The sequence below is a fragment of the Gnatocerus cornutus genome, chromosome 9 (genome assembly GCF_029298725.1).
Source record: "Gnatocerus cornutus isolate USDA-ARS CGAHR chromosome 9, icGnaCorn1.1, whole genome shotgun sequence".
NCBI classification, from domain to species: Eukaryota; Metazoa; Arthropoda; class Insecta; order Coleoptera; family Tenebrionidae; genus Gnatocerus; species Gnatocerus cornutus.
This window is the reverse complement of record NC_142241.1, coordinates 11,572,411-11,588,595: the sequence shown is the minus strand read 5'-3', so window position 1 is coordinate 11,588,595 and position 16,185 is coordinate 11,572,411. Positions and strand designations below refer to the sequence as shown.

The 16,185-nt window shown below is 35.0% G+C and overlaps 3 protein-coding genes across 3 annotated transcripts in view; all 3 read right to left on the bottom strand.

The window, feature by feature from the left end:
* Sp1 (transcription factor Sp8) overlaps positions 1-4,402 on the bottom strand; it is a 54,620-nt gene extending 50,218 nt beyond the window's left edge. The window contains exon 1 of the mRNA XM_088045046.1: positions 4,293-4,402. The gene's annotated coding sequence lies outside the window, so the exon portion shown is untranslated. The remainder of the gene's footprint in view (positions 1-4,292) is intronic.
* A 1,991-nt stretch (positions 4,403-6,393) lies between these two features.
* On the bottom strand, positions 6,394-8,298 carry LOC148168830 (uncharacterized). Its single transcript, XM_088045496.1, has 2 exons — positions 8,210-8,298; positions 6,394-7,385 (listed from the first exon to the last, which is right to left on the bottom strand). The coding sequence occupies exons 1-2, from the start codon at positions 8,261-8,263 to the stop codon at positions 6,531-6,533; spliced, it is 909 nt and encodes a 302-aa protein (XP_087901622.1). The 5' UTR covers positions 8,264-8,298; the 3' UTR covers positions 6,394-6,530.
* Positions 8,299-13,936: 5,638 nt separating this feature from the next.
* Positions 13,937-15,319, bottom strand: LOC148168829 (uncharacterized). The gene is made up of 6 exons (XM_088046323.1): positions 15,044-15,319; positions 14,837-14,994; positions 14,657-14,791; positions 14,552-14,607; positions 14,298-14,505; positions 13,937-14,246 (listed from the first exon to the last, which is right to left on the bottom strand). Exons 1-6 carry the CDS (start codon positions 15,111-15,113, stop codon positions 14,037-14,039), a joined length of 837 nt encoding a protein of 278 aa, XP_087902449.1. The 5' UTR covers positions 15,114-15,319; the 3' UTR covers positions 13,937-14,036.
* Between the last annotated feature and the right edge of the window lie 866 nt (positions 15,320-16,185).

Here is a 16,185-nt window from a genome sequence, read left to right as displayed (position 1 = left end):
AATTTCTTTTACAAATAATTGCTTTTCAATGTATGATGGTTAGGGAATTTTACGTATTATTCCATGTAAGTAGGTATACGGGGTTTCGTAAATAGACGAAAATCCATAAACTGATAAATTGGGGACTTTATGGAACGAGAATGTGCAGTAACTTTTATTCTAATGTCTTTCGTTCAACAACTAAAAGGTTCTTCTCTTCTTCTTGAATTTCTGAAATAACTAGGAATTAAACATTGGCATCATTGTCTATCAAATAAATTTGTCATTCAAATTTGACAGTATAACGAAATGGAATCAACTATTACAAGACAAGCAGTTTCAAAAGGAAGAAAACAGGATCGGAAGGAACAAAGTCAGAAATTTATGGTTAAAATCAATTTTGCAAAGCACACCAAACAACTGCGAAAAATTAATTAGGCAAGACTGGAACAAGACATTACACTAGAAAAATTATAACCCAGCTCAAAAATATAAGTTACTAAATTTTGTTACTTCTACCGAACATGAATCTTTAATAATTCATGGAATTTTTGTAACCAAATAATATCCAAGCCGAATGTATGCCTTTATCTTTAAAATGGTAAATTATATATTTTAAAAGTTTGCCGACATGCTTTTACTTTATGGTGAAGTCCACGAAAACTGTTAAGCAGCAAGTGGTTTGAGGATGCAGAGAATATTCGATATAGTCAACAAAATTTTTAAAGAGTTGCTTTTATCAAAAATGTTGGCATCTTTAACACGGTATTTTAACGACTGGCAGTTGATGTAATTATATCTAATGACCGAAACAAAATTTGTTGACAAAACTAAAGGTTGTTTATAATAAATGTTTCTTATATTATCATCATGTTTACTGATCATAAAAAATTTCCCAATAGACGGATATCGCATCGTAAAGAATTTAGCAAAGTTCTACAGCGACTTTTAGATTTTGTGACAGTTTGAGGACACAATTTGTTGTAATGTACTCATGTTGTAAATTTTTTGTTTATTACACTTTTTTATATTCTTGTTGTTTCTTGTCTTCTGCACCTAACGGGCGACACTGATCCAATCTTTTAAATTTGACAAATCTTATTTTAGATTTCATCATTTGTTTAGCAACGTAACTTGAACACATGTTGTAAGTAGTTTTTTTAACGCATCTTTTTGATCATTTTTAAAACGTTTTAATTGCTAAACGAAAAGCTTTTGGACAGAAAAATTTCGGAATCTCTATTTAGGAAGTCCACAGACTTACGAGTTCTTTGATTGCCGTCTATCATCTTGTATAGTAGATATAGAGAATTCAAATTCTACACGAATATTTTGCCAATATTTTGTCACAAAAACATATACGGGGTTGCTTCTTGTCCTAAAGTCTTTTTCTTTACATTCTATCTAATATTTTAATTTCGTATTTAACAAATGTAAATTAATTTATTTTTATTTTAAATTTAAATTTTGTTTTGTATTTGAAACAAACATGAAAATAATAAAAAATAAAATATATACTTACACATTTTTTAATCGCGTTATAAGTACTTATTATCTGAAATACAAATTCTGTTAAACAAATTATATTCGTGAGGTCTTCATTATATACTTTAGCCCAAGTATAGGTCATAAAATTCGTTAAAAAAACGGCCTAATACTACAGAAATTTAGTTTCTCCTAAGGCCTCCTAAATCGTAAAACTATCCTTTTAGCATGAAAACTGTTAGCCTACTTTACTTGAATAAATGCAATAATTAATGTTGGCGTTTTGACAAAATTTTATAACAATTAGAAAACTTCCTTCAAATTTGTTGAGACCTATTTACCTACTTATAGATTTTAACGTGCTTTTTGACTAAAAAAAAATTGGGTGCAGTAGCTGTATGATTTATTGCAACATCGAATTTTAAAAATATTCCAATCGCCAACAGATGTGAATAATTTTATTGATTTCTACCTATCAATTTCGTAGTAAATACACAACTTATAAGTATACCTATCTCATATGCAAGTCGAACAACGTATAAATTCCATGAAACAGAATAATAGATAACTTAGAATATCTTGTTCGACATGCAACTTACGATATTGACAAAATAATCACTTTCTTTGATGAAATTACCAATCGTTTAATTATTTTTAAATTTATAAAAAGCAAATTGTACGTTTAAGTTTTAATACAACACCCTGTAGACATCCATACTAAGATATGCAAATGCGAATGAATAACAAATAATTATAGAGTTATGCAACAATTTAATTGACATGTTTTGATCTCATTTACAGTATTTTTTTCTTATTTTAAATCAAACCGCCGTGAATACATTAATTTATCAATTTTGTTCTAGTTTTTTTCTATTTGTACATTTAAAATTAAACACGCCGTGTTCCCACATCTCCTCCAGATCAGCGTTTAATAAATGACTATTCCTTTTCGGTTGGACTTCTGTCGGCATGCGTCAGCCACCCGTCTCTCTGCGGGGATTCCTCTACCACACACCGTTCATCTATTGTCAATAATTAATCCCAGCACACTCGATCATGTTTATTGGATTAATGAGATATGTATCCGAATGTCGACCGCACTCATCTGCATTAGATGGCACAATGTGATTTGTTGAAAGCTTGATTCAGATGGATGTGATTGATTGTGTCAATTCACACACAGAAATATTTATTGTCAGCTTAGATATTAATCAAAAGTGATGTTTCAAACACTGTACGGCTACTAGTCTATTTAAACAATGTGGGCAAACATGCAACAAATAGACAAAATATGATGAATTAGAGCGCGAAGATAACATCTTTGAAAACTTTCGGTTTTTCAAAGATAATAATAATTATTTGTTTCCTTTTCGCCAACCGACGGGAATTGCACCTTGCCGCAATTAGCAGCACCTTCATTATGCAGCTGACCTATTATAGAAGAATTATATTTATAAGTCTGTGACATTAGCAGGTAGTATGCAGGCATTTCATATCTTTTCAATGACATTTTAAGGATCTTGCCTACGAGCTTTATTAAAAAAACTGACATTTCTTATCTGTTAAGAGATGTGTCGTGGCTAGTGATGATAAAAAAAAAAACTATTTGTCGGTACTACCCTAAAATACGAGCCGCGAAATTTGAAATTTAAATTTCGCCTCATAAATAATTAAACAAAGAATAAGACTAAGAATATCGGCGGTATGCAAGTGAACAGGAAAATTTTTCCTTCGGCAAACAGCCGTGGTAAATTTCCTTGCCACAAGCCCAAAACTGATAAATTTTTAACTAATTTCACCAACAATAAGACCTGACAAAAGACGTTAATTCCAATAGCTGTCAAGTTTACAACAACACCTCCTACTTTTTTTTAAATGTGTGTGCATTAAAATACCATTGTCTTGTGGGTATTTCAGGATCAATTGGATGTGACAGGCGATATATTCGACCATGGTTGGGCAATGCGTCGGACAACGAAGGTTTTAATTTAATTAAAAATGTTAGAAATGTGAATTTTCGGTCGTTACAATAACAAAGTTTCGTCATTTCAGTTAAGCAAGTAACTGGAAGTAAATCACCTATTTACAGTCCGTAACCAACGCCGACGGACAGCGAACTATCGATGTGTAAATTTCTTCATTGTACCACAAACGAAGAACTGTCAAATTGGCAAACAAAATTGATCCTTCATCATTGTTATCTGATTTCTAAATATTTTAAAAAGTTCACAAAGCGTAATTTAAATTGATACGTAACGTTCAATCTTCACTAGCGGTGGTCATTAGTTTTCTTTTTTAAATGCTCGTCATTTGTTAGCGAGGCGATTCCAGTGCGTAAACAATTTTTCTAAAACTTGATGTATAAGTTGGGATTAATTTGTATAGTTATACTAAAGCAAAGTGGTTGTAAAAAAAACAACAAACTCGTTTTACGGGCTGACCTATAGAGAAAAAAGTAGATGACCCCCGTGGTAATAAAGAAAACAAAACCCAGAACGTGTAGGTAAATCATCAACATGAAAAACCTCAATTTTCGCATTTAGAGTGATGTTACGTGTTGTGCTTTTACCTCTTCAACAACCGTAACACTTGTGATGAGTACGCGCAAAGAGGGGATGACACTCGTGACATTGCATGTTGTTTTTTTATTATTTGTATGAAACCGAAGCAACTTCGACCCCAAAGGTATAGAAAAAATTCAACCTAACAGCGCTCCGACTAAATAAAGATCCCACAAGAGCCGGATGATTAATTATGAAAACAGTGAACCGGCAAACAGGTAGTTTTCTGTGGTGGAATAATTAATGCAGAGGGGATAGTAAGCTTACAGCTAAGAGTTCGGGGGATCCATGCCCCTTATCCCGGTCCTGTCGCTCCTCCAGATTGGCGGCCGGGGATCCACACAAGACAAACGAATCCAAGTCAACAACAACACACACTTTGTGCACTTTGTTGCCCCATCACATCAACGACAATAACAATAAGAAACCGCAACAGAATGTATACATTCATGTGATTTGATTGAAACTGACTTAATTCGAGCGCCACTTGCCGTCGTTGTTCCCCCTGCCGCCTTCCACAACCCCACCGCGCATACATAAATATCACACTATAATTTGCGTTTTTTTGTTTTATTTTCCTTCGTTGCCCTCCTCTATCAGGGCGGCCATGCATCCGTAAAACCCGCCCAGTTAATAGCACCCTCAATTATATCGATTGTGGCGCCATCTCAAGGCTGCGAAAATAGAAAGACGCGAATGGGTTCATGGTGTTCATGGTAGGTGGAAGCACTAGCTAAAGCACTCGAGGAAGCCGAAAAAGCTCGCAAACGCCAACAGGACGACCACAGTTCCGCTACGGGTCCTTTACATGTTCCGAAACAAATGCAATCAACTTGTTACAAGGGTGCTTAAAAAATTAAGCTATAAAATCGCCGTTTCCTCACACATCGTTGCAATTAATATTCTTTCTAAAGGTTCTAATAAGCTGTTGTGGTTCATAATTTCCGGGGTGGGTATGTTTAAGGGTTCAATTTCTAACAATTTGTTAATAAGTTGAATTTTTCTACGACCCCATATAAAAGTGGCATTTTCTATACGGTTAAATGACTCCGAAAGTTGATGATTTCGTACATCCATTTAGGTACGAAAGTAGAAATCACAGACCTGTCAAAATTGACAGTTATTTTGAAATACAAATGTAACTCTTGAATTTTTGGCTTGAATATCTAGACGGTTCACTGTAAAACAACATGCAGAATGGCAAAAATGAATTCATTAAGTCTGTGCGAATATATTCATATTACACTTGTGACTTTTACTTTCGTAAATGGATGTACAAAAACATCAACCATATAACTTTGTGGAATACGTCTCTTTTATATAAGCTCGTAAAAAATACGTTTAGAATAGATAAGAAATGAACTATTGACAAAACTTATTGTTTCTTCCTGATGATAGAAGGTCGTAGGAAAAATAGTGTAGGCTGGCGCCTCGTGCATCTACATTCACACTCGTGCGAAATTGGTCACTTTCCGCACTTGTTATGTAAATATCTATTAGGTACAATTCTAAATATTTTGAAATTGAATATTTCTATGAAGTGAGCTTTAGCCTGTAATTTCAATTTACTTGCCTATACATTGCACAAGTGAGCAAACTTCGCAAGTCTCTTTTTACGCAGTTGTACAACACCACAAACTACTATAATCATGTGAATTAGGTAGGTTTCTTCTTACGTGACTATGCTCTTGCTTGTAAATGCGACAAGTCTGATAATTTGTTAACAAAACCACCAGACCAAATAATGCCGCAAAATGACTTTCTTTCAACAATCAAAAAATAAAACTTCCTGTTAGGTCTAGACAGATAAAATTTGACAAATATCGTCAGTTTCAAATCAGATCAATGTTAATTTGACCGTGTTAACATTCTCTCATTAATTGCAAAATACAAGTTGTTGTGTCCTCTCTCTATAATCAAACTGGAGCCGTACAATTTTAATCAACTTGTTGAAATTAATCACCGAAATGTATAAAATTTAATGAGTTTTAATAGATTATAACGGCTTCAAAACACTTAAAAAGCACTATCCGGTTGTTTAAGAACATCTTTTATAATCAGAAACGTAATCAAACAATTCCGTTTTGAATTGTGAGGACTTTTTTATCACGTGTCTCCACAAACATGTTTTACTTGGATACCAAGTTATGATATTGATAGTCTATTGGAGCTCGTGGAAAAAAACATATAATTAATTAATATTGTCGGTAATTGATATGCAAATAATGAATTATGGCTGAAACGTGTTTAAGCTTAGAAAATCACTTTAGTTTGATATACATCATTATAAATAAGCTCATTTCCGCCTGAATGCAGTCATTAAAGCTTGAAGTATGGCGAGAAAGGAATAAAAGAAAAATTGTTTTTAAGATCTTTATTAAAATATTCTGTAGGTATTTACAACATGACTATACAAAAATACAAACTGGTCGTTCTCTTTACATCCAAAATACATTTAAAACAGTTTCCAACATCCTTGCACTGGTCCCAACAGTTCATAAAAAGTTACTGTGCAGTTACGACAGACGAATGGTAACTTCCGGAATGGGGAGGATACGCACTGTAAAGCGGATTAGCGCTTGGTCCTCCATATTGCGTGGTGTTTTCAGTTTTCACTTCACTTTGCGGGTTTTCCGGCTTCTTGTTGTTCTTGTGAGTCTTGACGTGTTTGGCTAAATGATCGGAACGCATGAACCTCTTCGTGCACACGGTGCAGGCAAACCGCTTCTCCCCAGTGTGCGTTCTCAAATGCCTTTGCAACTCATCGGATCTGGTGAACCTCTTCCCACAAAAAAGCCAATTACAAACAAAGGGTCTTTCCCCCGTATGCCACCTCAAATGCGCCTGCAAATGCGACGTCTTCCCGTACACTTTATCACACCCTTGATAATGGCAAATGTGCACTTTCTTCGACGACGGTTTTTTCAATCCGTTTTCCTCCCCTATGCAGTTCGGACATTGGCACTTTATACATCTACGTGCTTTCGAGTAGGTGGGGTAGTCGACGATGGACACTTCAGGCTTGATCATTTTCATTGATGGAAAGCTCGACATGTACGTATTTTGATGGGGCCATTGATACTGTTGTTGGTGTTGGGGTTGATAACCACTAGTCGCGATATCTGCTGGAGGTGGAGAGTGTTGAAACCAATACTGGTTGTTGTAACTGTGAGTGTAAGCGGGTTGATAGTGTGGGGAAAATTCGAGAGGCGAACGAGCGGTTTCGAGGGGGACTTGGGAGACGTAACCGTCGCTACTGCAGGAAGTCGTCGACGCTGGAGACACCTGAGAGTGAGGGGTGTACGGCTGGGGCTGATACATTCTCGTGCAGGTGGTCGCCAGGAGGTTGAGCGACGTCATCTGCAAAAGGAACGAAATATTCGGTATTTTTTACGGCGAAAATGGCAAAAATAAAAAATCATCAAATGGGAATTTATTTTGTTTTTATTTTCCTGATTTTAAAAATGTAACTAAAAATCGTGTAAATAAACCAAACATTGTAGATTAAGCATTACGCGGAAACATTTATTTGAAGCAGAATGACAAGGCAATTAACACTGTAAAAGTGATGTAAAAAATCGTGTGTCATGCTGAATCCGTAACTAATCCGAAAAACGACTTTAATTTTCACCCAAACAAGCCAGCAGACTGTATAATAATTACATTATGTATGTGCATATAACTTAGAAATTATATGTTTAACTTGAGAACATTAACGACCCATTTGATCCTCTACAATTGATTTAGATTTTTATTATTATTCACAAACCATGCAAACTGATGAGCGTGGTCAAATTTGTGCCACAAAAGTTGGAAGTTTTTCCGTATTTTAGTGTGAGAATAAAAGTTTTTATTTTTTTGTGCTTGTTTGCTTGAGGAGTCTGAAAAGCGAGCGCGACGAAAGTTTGGCTGGCAAGTTTGCGGTCGCCAAGTGTCTAGGCACCGATCCGGGCATTACACCGGAATGTCGTGTAACAATCTCCGGTAAGTCTGTAATTTTGTAATGATAGCGAAGACAAAATATTGACGCTGTGCAGCCCAGATAACAGTTTTTGCAATTATCGAAACGAACCGTAATGAAATTACCAATCAACAGTCGGTAATCATCATAGCAGAGCATTAATAAAATCGTAAGCACTAATGAAAGGGTGTCGAAGAAGATTACTATGATTAGGTACACGCACCTGCGGCTGCGCACTGTTTGGCTGATACTGGAGTTGGACCGAGGAAGCCATCATAGCGGACACTTAAACGGCGCACTAATAACTGAGATTGCGGCGTCTAAGGGGCCCCAGATGACGATCTTGGTGTTTTGGAGGCGGAGCTGCGCGAAGGAAATGCGCGACATTGAGAACGGACACCGCTCCGGGGCATTCCCGGACTCGAGGGTCTTCGCGCCAACCCTATTGACCCTTCGAAGGAAAGTTCTCAAGGGACGGTTTTGAGATAATGCGCAGAGGGAGAGATTGCTTTGTGTACAATAACACGGGAGATTTTAAAAGAAAGCTTTATGGTTTGGTGCTTTATACCCGGAAACAACATGAGATGATACAGCGTTTGCGTGGGTGGAGGTGTAGAAAGTCAACTGGTTTGAGATTAATTTGCATTGGAAATTTATCCAAGGCGACACAGGTTTCACTGTGGCCAAATTCTAACGGCTATGTAACAGCAAAATCCGGGCGGTTTCCGGGTGCAATAAAGAAACAGTCCTTTATAACTTCAATTTTCATCATTAATGCTACTGGATAAACTTGTCTTGAAAGAAAAAATTTGCGCAAACAACTGTTGGAATCCGAGACAAAGTAAATTATCTTCGCCCCTTTTGGTGTAAGCGCAACATTTGGCTCGCTCAAGAAGTCAACCGTCACTCGAAAAATTATCTTGACAAGCATCACCAAAAATGTGTTGGACACAACTAATTTTGGTGATTCTTATCGGTTTTGATGGAAATAGTTTTCAAGGGTCAGGTACTAATCCCATCATAAAGGGTTTACCTTGTAAAGAGAGTACCTGTAGGCGCTCTATAATAATACAGAAGATGCTGACAAGAGTTTCTTCAGATTTGAGTTTCGCAAACTTTTATCGAATTAACGGACTTGGGCGATACTTTGTTGTTCTTGTGTATCTACTTATTTGTTGTAGTGCAAATGTTTAATGGCTCTAATTATAACCTTTTGAAATGATTAGTTTGCATTAAGTCGTTTATTCAATCGTATGAGATTTTTTTTTAATTCTCTACATGATGACTGCATTATTCCTACACGTGTTATGTAGATTGTCTTTGTATTATTATTGTTGTGTGTTAAAACCTACTGTGTTAAAAATACTCTCCAAATGAAAGACGTTTGTTTGCATCGAACATTTTATAAATCGATTGAAATTAAGAATATATGATATGCCAACGTTTTAAATTAAAGAACACTGTCTATAAAATTACTACTAATAAGCATCTACACACCCAAATTCCCTCGACATTACTATTTCAACAGTTAATAACAGGAAAAGTAAATTTTTAGACACCATCTATTCTTACGTGACTTAATTCTTAATCAGACTAATCGATTTCCTTTCAATCTCAATAGGTTTAACCATTAAACTTCTTTGAATTAGAATGATCAAAGAGAATTTTTTTACAACTGCGGATCAAGTTGCAAAAGTAATAATCGATTTGGGTTGTTTTAGTAATTTTACTACAGGTTTTGTTAAAAAAATTCCACCCCTATGTCGAATCGACGTCGACTGTGAATATAAATGACTGTAATTAAAACGTCAGTGTTTTAATGTTGGATGTTAATTAATTACACTTATTGATTGGATAAAGCTGTAGAAGAAGTACTTCCGTCAGTATTAATAAATGTGAATAAATTTCAACCGCGCTGGGGGCTACAAACGCGTGATTTATTTAACCGTTGAATAAATTGCACAATCTAGAACAATAATTGTAATTCATTTACAAATCTTCGTTGTTTATTACTTAATTCTATTGTATAACAAAATTCAGTTCTCACGGTGAGCTAGATGGATTCTCATTTTCAATTCGCTTTTATCAGAAATCGCGAGATAATAATCTTCAATCCACTTTCTTGTTACTTACACCACGCCTCTCTTGCCAGTATTACGCCAATAAAATCTTGAATTTTCCTGATGAAATGCCAATCCCATCACGATTAATTACAAAAATGCAACTAATAGATCAATTTTACCGCCCGCCAAAAACGAAATCATCGACAATAACGCCTGGAAAGAATAGGAGTGCCTGAAGTTTCACGCCTATCAAAACACAAAATGTAACATCAGAGGGCTAACATAAAGTCTCTTTGAATCCTCAGTGTCCCTTGGCTTTTCTAAACGTGCCGCATTGTCCAGTGGCGGTCGTCATCGAGCCCGCGGGTCCTGATTTATGGTCTTGCATGGTCAGCACTCGGTTGATTTACAACAGGCTCCTTGTAATGTTGCTTTTTCTCTCAGATGGTGATCAGACAACTTTCCACCCGAAATGCTTTCGACAATTGCCTGAGAGTAATTTTTGTACTTTCCAGGCGCGCCGGTGTGCAAACCGTCCGTCTTTGATAGGATTTTCCAGAAATCCTGTTAAAGTCGGGGATTTCTGTCTTTAATCTCCTTAAAATGTTGTAAATCTGGGAATTAAGATAAACAAGCAAAGTGCCTTCGTCGAAAAGAGGGAAAGGTTTCTGAACTCGGTGGTGATTAACTGGTTTAACAATGATGAAAAGTATTCCAGATGGAGCCGACCGCGTCGGTTTACATCAAAACAAGAGTGATACTGGGAAAAAATAGGATGTGTGTTTTAGAATTTGGCGTGGTTGTCCTCCTGGAATTTATATCATAAATCATCCTGTCAAAATAAGCATTAATCGTGGCAAATAATGAAATAAGTCTCGGATAAACCCTCTTAGCGCCGAATTTAATCGGTTTAATGGGTACCACCTTGTCCATGCATTCAGCGCTGGAAATATCAAGTGTCAAGTGCGTTCCCATGAGCTTGAAAAGGTTTTTTTCGCCAAAACTAGGGTACAAAAGTTACGAATTTCAAGAGAAGAATGAGTTTACACGGCTTTTAAAACTCCGAGTTGCACCTGATTCAACAGGTTCAGAAACCAGTGCACCCCAAACTTATCGTTTGGAATGATATTTTATCCTACTTTATTAAGGGGATTAGCTATTCAATTTGAAAATATCCGATATCAAAAGAATAAGTCAATGCAAACTTGTCTTCAATGGAATAAACTCGATACTTTTTGTTCTAAACGAGCATTGAATGTCGTTGAAATTCTCAAAAACTCGCCCCCTAGTGTGTCCCCGACGACAATTTTGAAGTGTCCCAAAAGTTAATTAATCAATGATTATCTGTTTTGCCGGTGTTGTCTAATGGCTTTTCGAAGGTCGATTCGTGAAATGGATATTCTGGAAGTGATTAAAAAAACTAATATGTTTCGGCATGAAACAAAGCGATATGGTCAGGCTAGTAATAATTTCCGACCTAGAGGCTGCAACCCCCTGCAGCTTAACAGGGCCGACAAAAGCTGAGTGTCAGAAGAAAATGTAAACTACCAGGTCAAACTGTGTATTTTATATCCTTCTCATGGGCTAATATCTTTGTCCTTTGTTGGACGAAGCTGTGACTTTTATTGTCACACAAAATCTCTTTTATAAGACTTCTTTTGAAATTTTATTCGTGGTTTGGTGTTGTTGACTTGCTGATGGACGAAATGGATCTAATTTATAATCAACGCTGACTTACCTGTTGTGTTATATGGAAAGGGATTCAATAGTTTGACTTTTATTAAGATAAGGGATCGGAATAGTAATAATTATGTTCATGGACACGTCAAATGTACTAAGTAATGCTCGTTATGCATAACAATCGTATTTGCAATGTTAGCTATGGAAAAAAAAGATAAGAAATGGGTTTCGACTGCTCAGTAAACAATAAAAAACTGGCAGGGACAAGTGTTTATCTCCAACTAAGTTAAAAATGAGACTAAAAACATGTAAGTTCTATCAAATTTGTTTTAGAATAGCAACAGAGCCATACAATATATTTATCTAGAAAACAGATATCGTAGTTTTCATATTGGGATTCTTACCTGTTATTGCTTCGTAGTTTTTTTTGGGCAGCATTTGATTGCACTTGCAGCTTACCTTACATGATTGACACCGCTTTTGTAGGTCTATACACAGGTTGACGATCAAAATCTTTTTTTTTGTACCAGAAAGATTGCTCATGATAATGAATTTGAATTGTAAACTAAGCAGTACGTTTTGTTATCAAGATTTTTTTAATGTTTATGGAAACTTTGCGGAGCTGAAATCAATCAGAATTTCGATTTTAGGGTATAATAATGTTACCGCATGATTTTATTTGAGTTCAAATTAATTAAACAAGAGGCAAAAGTGGTTATTGTCCAGCAAGTCGAAAATGAGATGAGGTAATAACAAACGTTTCTATTTCGCGTTTCTTACTAAAATTTTCCAAATTTGGCAATAAAAATGCATGACACTTTTTACAAATTTAGCAATAATAATGCATTAAAATAAAGATTTGACATATCGTTGTCTTAACTCGTTTATGATAGAATTAGAAAAAAAATCAAAATTTTCCAAATTTCAGGTTTGTCCTAATTATGACAATATCGAAAATTTGTGTCTTCTGCTCTATAATTTTGTAATTTGCTATAACTGATAAGTTACTAAAGAAGAAAAATTTTCATAAATTTTATTGGTCCAAGGACAAAATTGACAGAATTAGTCAAACGAAATTTCTGAATCACTCCAAAAAATAAAAATTTCTAAAATTTGTCTCTTCTGCTATATAATTTAGTAATTTGGTACGATTAATAAACTATTTAAGAAGAAACGACCTCCATCAATTTGATTAAACAAGAAGCAAAATGGACCGAATCAAAATAAACAATTCAAAATTTTCGGAATTTCTGATTCGCTCTAAAAATAAAAATTTCTAAAATTTGTCTTTTCTGCTTTATAATTTTGTAATTTAGTACAAATAATAAACTACTCAAATTCAATTCTGCCAATGAAAATTTCTAAAGCTCGTCGTATTTATCTGCCCTCCTAAACAAAAAAGTAAAGAAGAAGTTTGGACAGGTTCATACTTACCTGAATTTTTGTACTTACAGGTATAATAAAAAAAAATCAGCCTCGGCTAAAAATTAAAATGTAGAAGTTTTTTTTATTCTGTGCTAAAGTCTTGGAATTTGTACCACAGATTTAAGTAGCTTATAAAATAACTTTTCCAATTTTCTTCGTCGTAATACTAAAATTATCAGTGTTATTAGTTTTAACTATGTAATCAAAATTTTGTTTTTGTGTTGCTCTTCAGTCTTCTTTGAATAATAACGAAAAACCCAAACATTAAAAATGAAAAAAACATGAGTTGAATAATAATAATCCGGTGTTGGTATTATGGGTGGTGTTCACATCGGGCAGTAAATAAATGTGACTATTTTGAGAAGTTAGGTAAGTACGTATCTTTATAGTAATATAGGTGTGCAAATTTTCTCCAAATTTTAAATTAAATTAAATTTTAAAAACGAAGTTTTCTGAAATTTTCTTAGCCAGAAAAATAAGTCCAAATGATGCGTATCCTATTACAAGTTCAAATTTCTGTAGTCATTCCAATAACTTTCTGTATTTGAGATATAAAAACAAAAAACAGATGAGTCTAATTATGTAATCATAAGCAATCAATAAATAAAACATCCAAGTGCCTTTCTTTGGCGACAGGACTTTCGTCTTTCCTATTTTTAGTTGTATCCATGCAGACCAGAATATAAGTGCTCGATTATTATTAATTTGACTTCAAAAATAATTTATAACTTTTAACATTTTTGAATGTTTTTACCAAACAATGTGATGAAATAATACAACCATTGATATTACAGAATAGTACGTATATTAGTAAATCTCCTTACAAGTTAGTTACATCAATATAATTGCACAAGTTACTTTTAAGCACAAAATAATCACATATCATTGGATAAAATCGTAAAGCTTACAAATCTCACGATCCTCAATATCGCTAACAATGTCAGCATGTCGTTCAAGCATGAAACTAAACTGTCCATCCCTTGCAGTCTGTTCCGGCCCTTGAAGCGCGTGATCCTTTATAAATTTCAGTACGATTTCAGGAGCTACTTTTGACATTTCCAGGCGGTGACCCCAAGTAACAAGAGCTAGAGGCTAAAAAGACAGTAAATTTTTCAATTTAAACAACAAAAAAAAAGTACTTACACGATCCACTGATAATAAATTATAAGGAGTGATAATATGCCTATATAAACATTTCCTGACCAAGGCCTTTAGAATACTAACTTCATTCTTATCAGCACATGGGTGATAGAGCATTATTACAGCTCCATGTTCTAAATTATGCACCCATCGTTGTCTTGGAAGGAACGTGTACTCGCCATATTTCGCCCAAAGGGGGCGATGGGTCCCACTATAAAACTGTTACCATTTCAATTCTTAATAAAGTGGTTACTTACAAAGTTGGGATTGTAACATCATAATCAATCTCTTCAGACATACATCTGTGGGAGGCCTAGAAGTAACGCATAAATGTAAAAGTTACAACAAATTGAGTTACATACACTGTAGCCTTTAGGTATGACGTCATAACTGTGCACAGGCTGGATGTCACTTCTTGATCTATACGTTAAATGTTTCATAAAATCAAAGCACGTGAAGTTGACAGGATTAAAATCCCAATCTATCTCCAAATTGGTCTGAAACACAGATCTGAGATTGTTGATATAATTTGAGTTATTTACCTTTCCATCGTCGCAATGGGGGTCTTTAATACCCATCATGACCCCATGCATGGGGTCGTACATATCTTTACGTATTTCTGTAACAGGGTTGGTATCAACAGTGTCTGGAGAGTGAGGAAACCATTGCCCATTCCAGTCAGGGGTGTCATTGGGTGGCTCTAATGGTAAAAAAATGATCTCTGTTGTGGTCTTAAGTGAGGTTCTTACCTTGGGTTGTTACAACGCTATAAATAGCAAAAAAGTAAAACAGCGGCTTTAGAGAGAGGTTTTGAAGCATTTTTGTGCGGTAACAACTAACGTGGGTTTAATATATTCCCACCATGACTGGGGAATTTATATATTTTTATATTATAAATTGCGTTTGATAAGGTTTTATCAAGCAATTTGCGACAGTTTAATTTCGATCCAAACAAGTGATTAGCATTGTTTGTTGACACTCCATTGACAGGTGACGTTTGGAAACGTCAAAATCAGCTGTTTTTAGTGAGAGATGAATGGTCCTAGTTTCAAAAAAGGGCGCGTGGATGTAATGAAACTTCAAACTTCAAATATTGTATATTATATATAGATTTAAATGAATCTCCTAATTTACATAGGTACAAATCCACAAGATGACACTTTTGTAAAGAAAGGAATGCTCTACAAATGGTACCTTATATTATTGTCTAATGTAAAAACGTTACTGAAAGCAAATAGGTCACAACTAGTGTATTTACACGTGAAATGAGGTGATGAATTCTATTCGTATCATCTTGTGGAGGTTGCGTGCACATTCATATGACATATTACAAGGAGCAGACATAGACACAGGTGCCACTAGCTACAGAAGGTCACAACACACGAGTGAGGGGTCTGCGCCCTCAACACCAGCGTCCAAAAATAAATATCTGTTAAACGTACATGTCGCTAGTGGTCAGGGTACGCTTCAATGCAGTGTACAGTTACATCCTAATAACTTCAACAATCAAATAAAATAACAATATAACTAGGAAACTATATCTATTACATTTAGTTTGTTGAAGTATGTTCACATTTGTGCTCATTTAAAGTTGAAAAGGACACATACATAGAATCACAAGTTTCTCCTTTAACCATGATTTCTAATTTTTGAATTGGTGTATCACCATGCAAGTCTTACGCTTTTGGCAATTTAAATAAAGTCCATGTTGAATGAATCATCGCACTTTTCGTTGAGAATTCCCTAAACTTAGCTAAGCTAGACCTATAAAAAGTCGATGATCATCGTATAAATCACAATCAAGATAAAAATGGATGTTGGTGCGAGAAGAGCGACGATGATTCATTGAACATTAAAAGTTATAACGAATGGTTAAAGGAGCTGATATTAT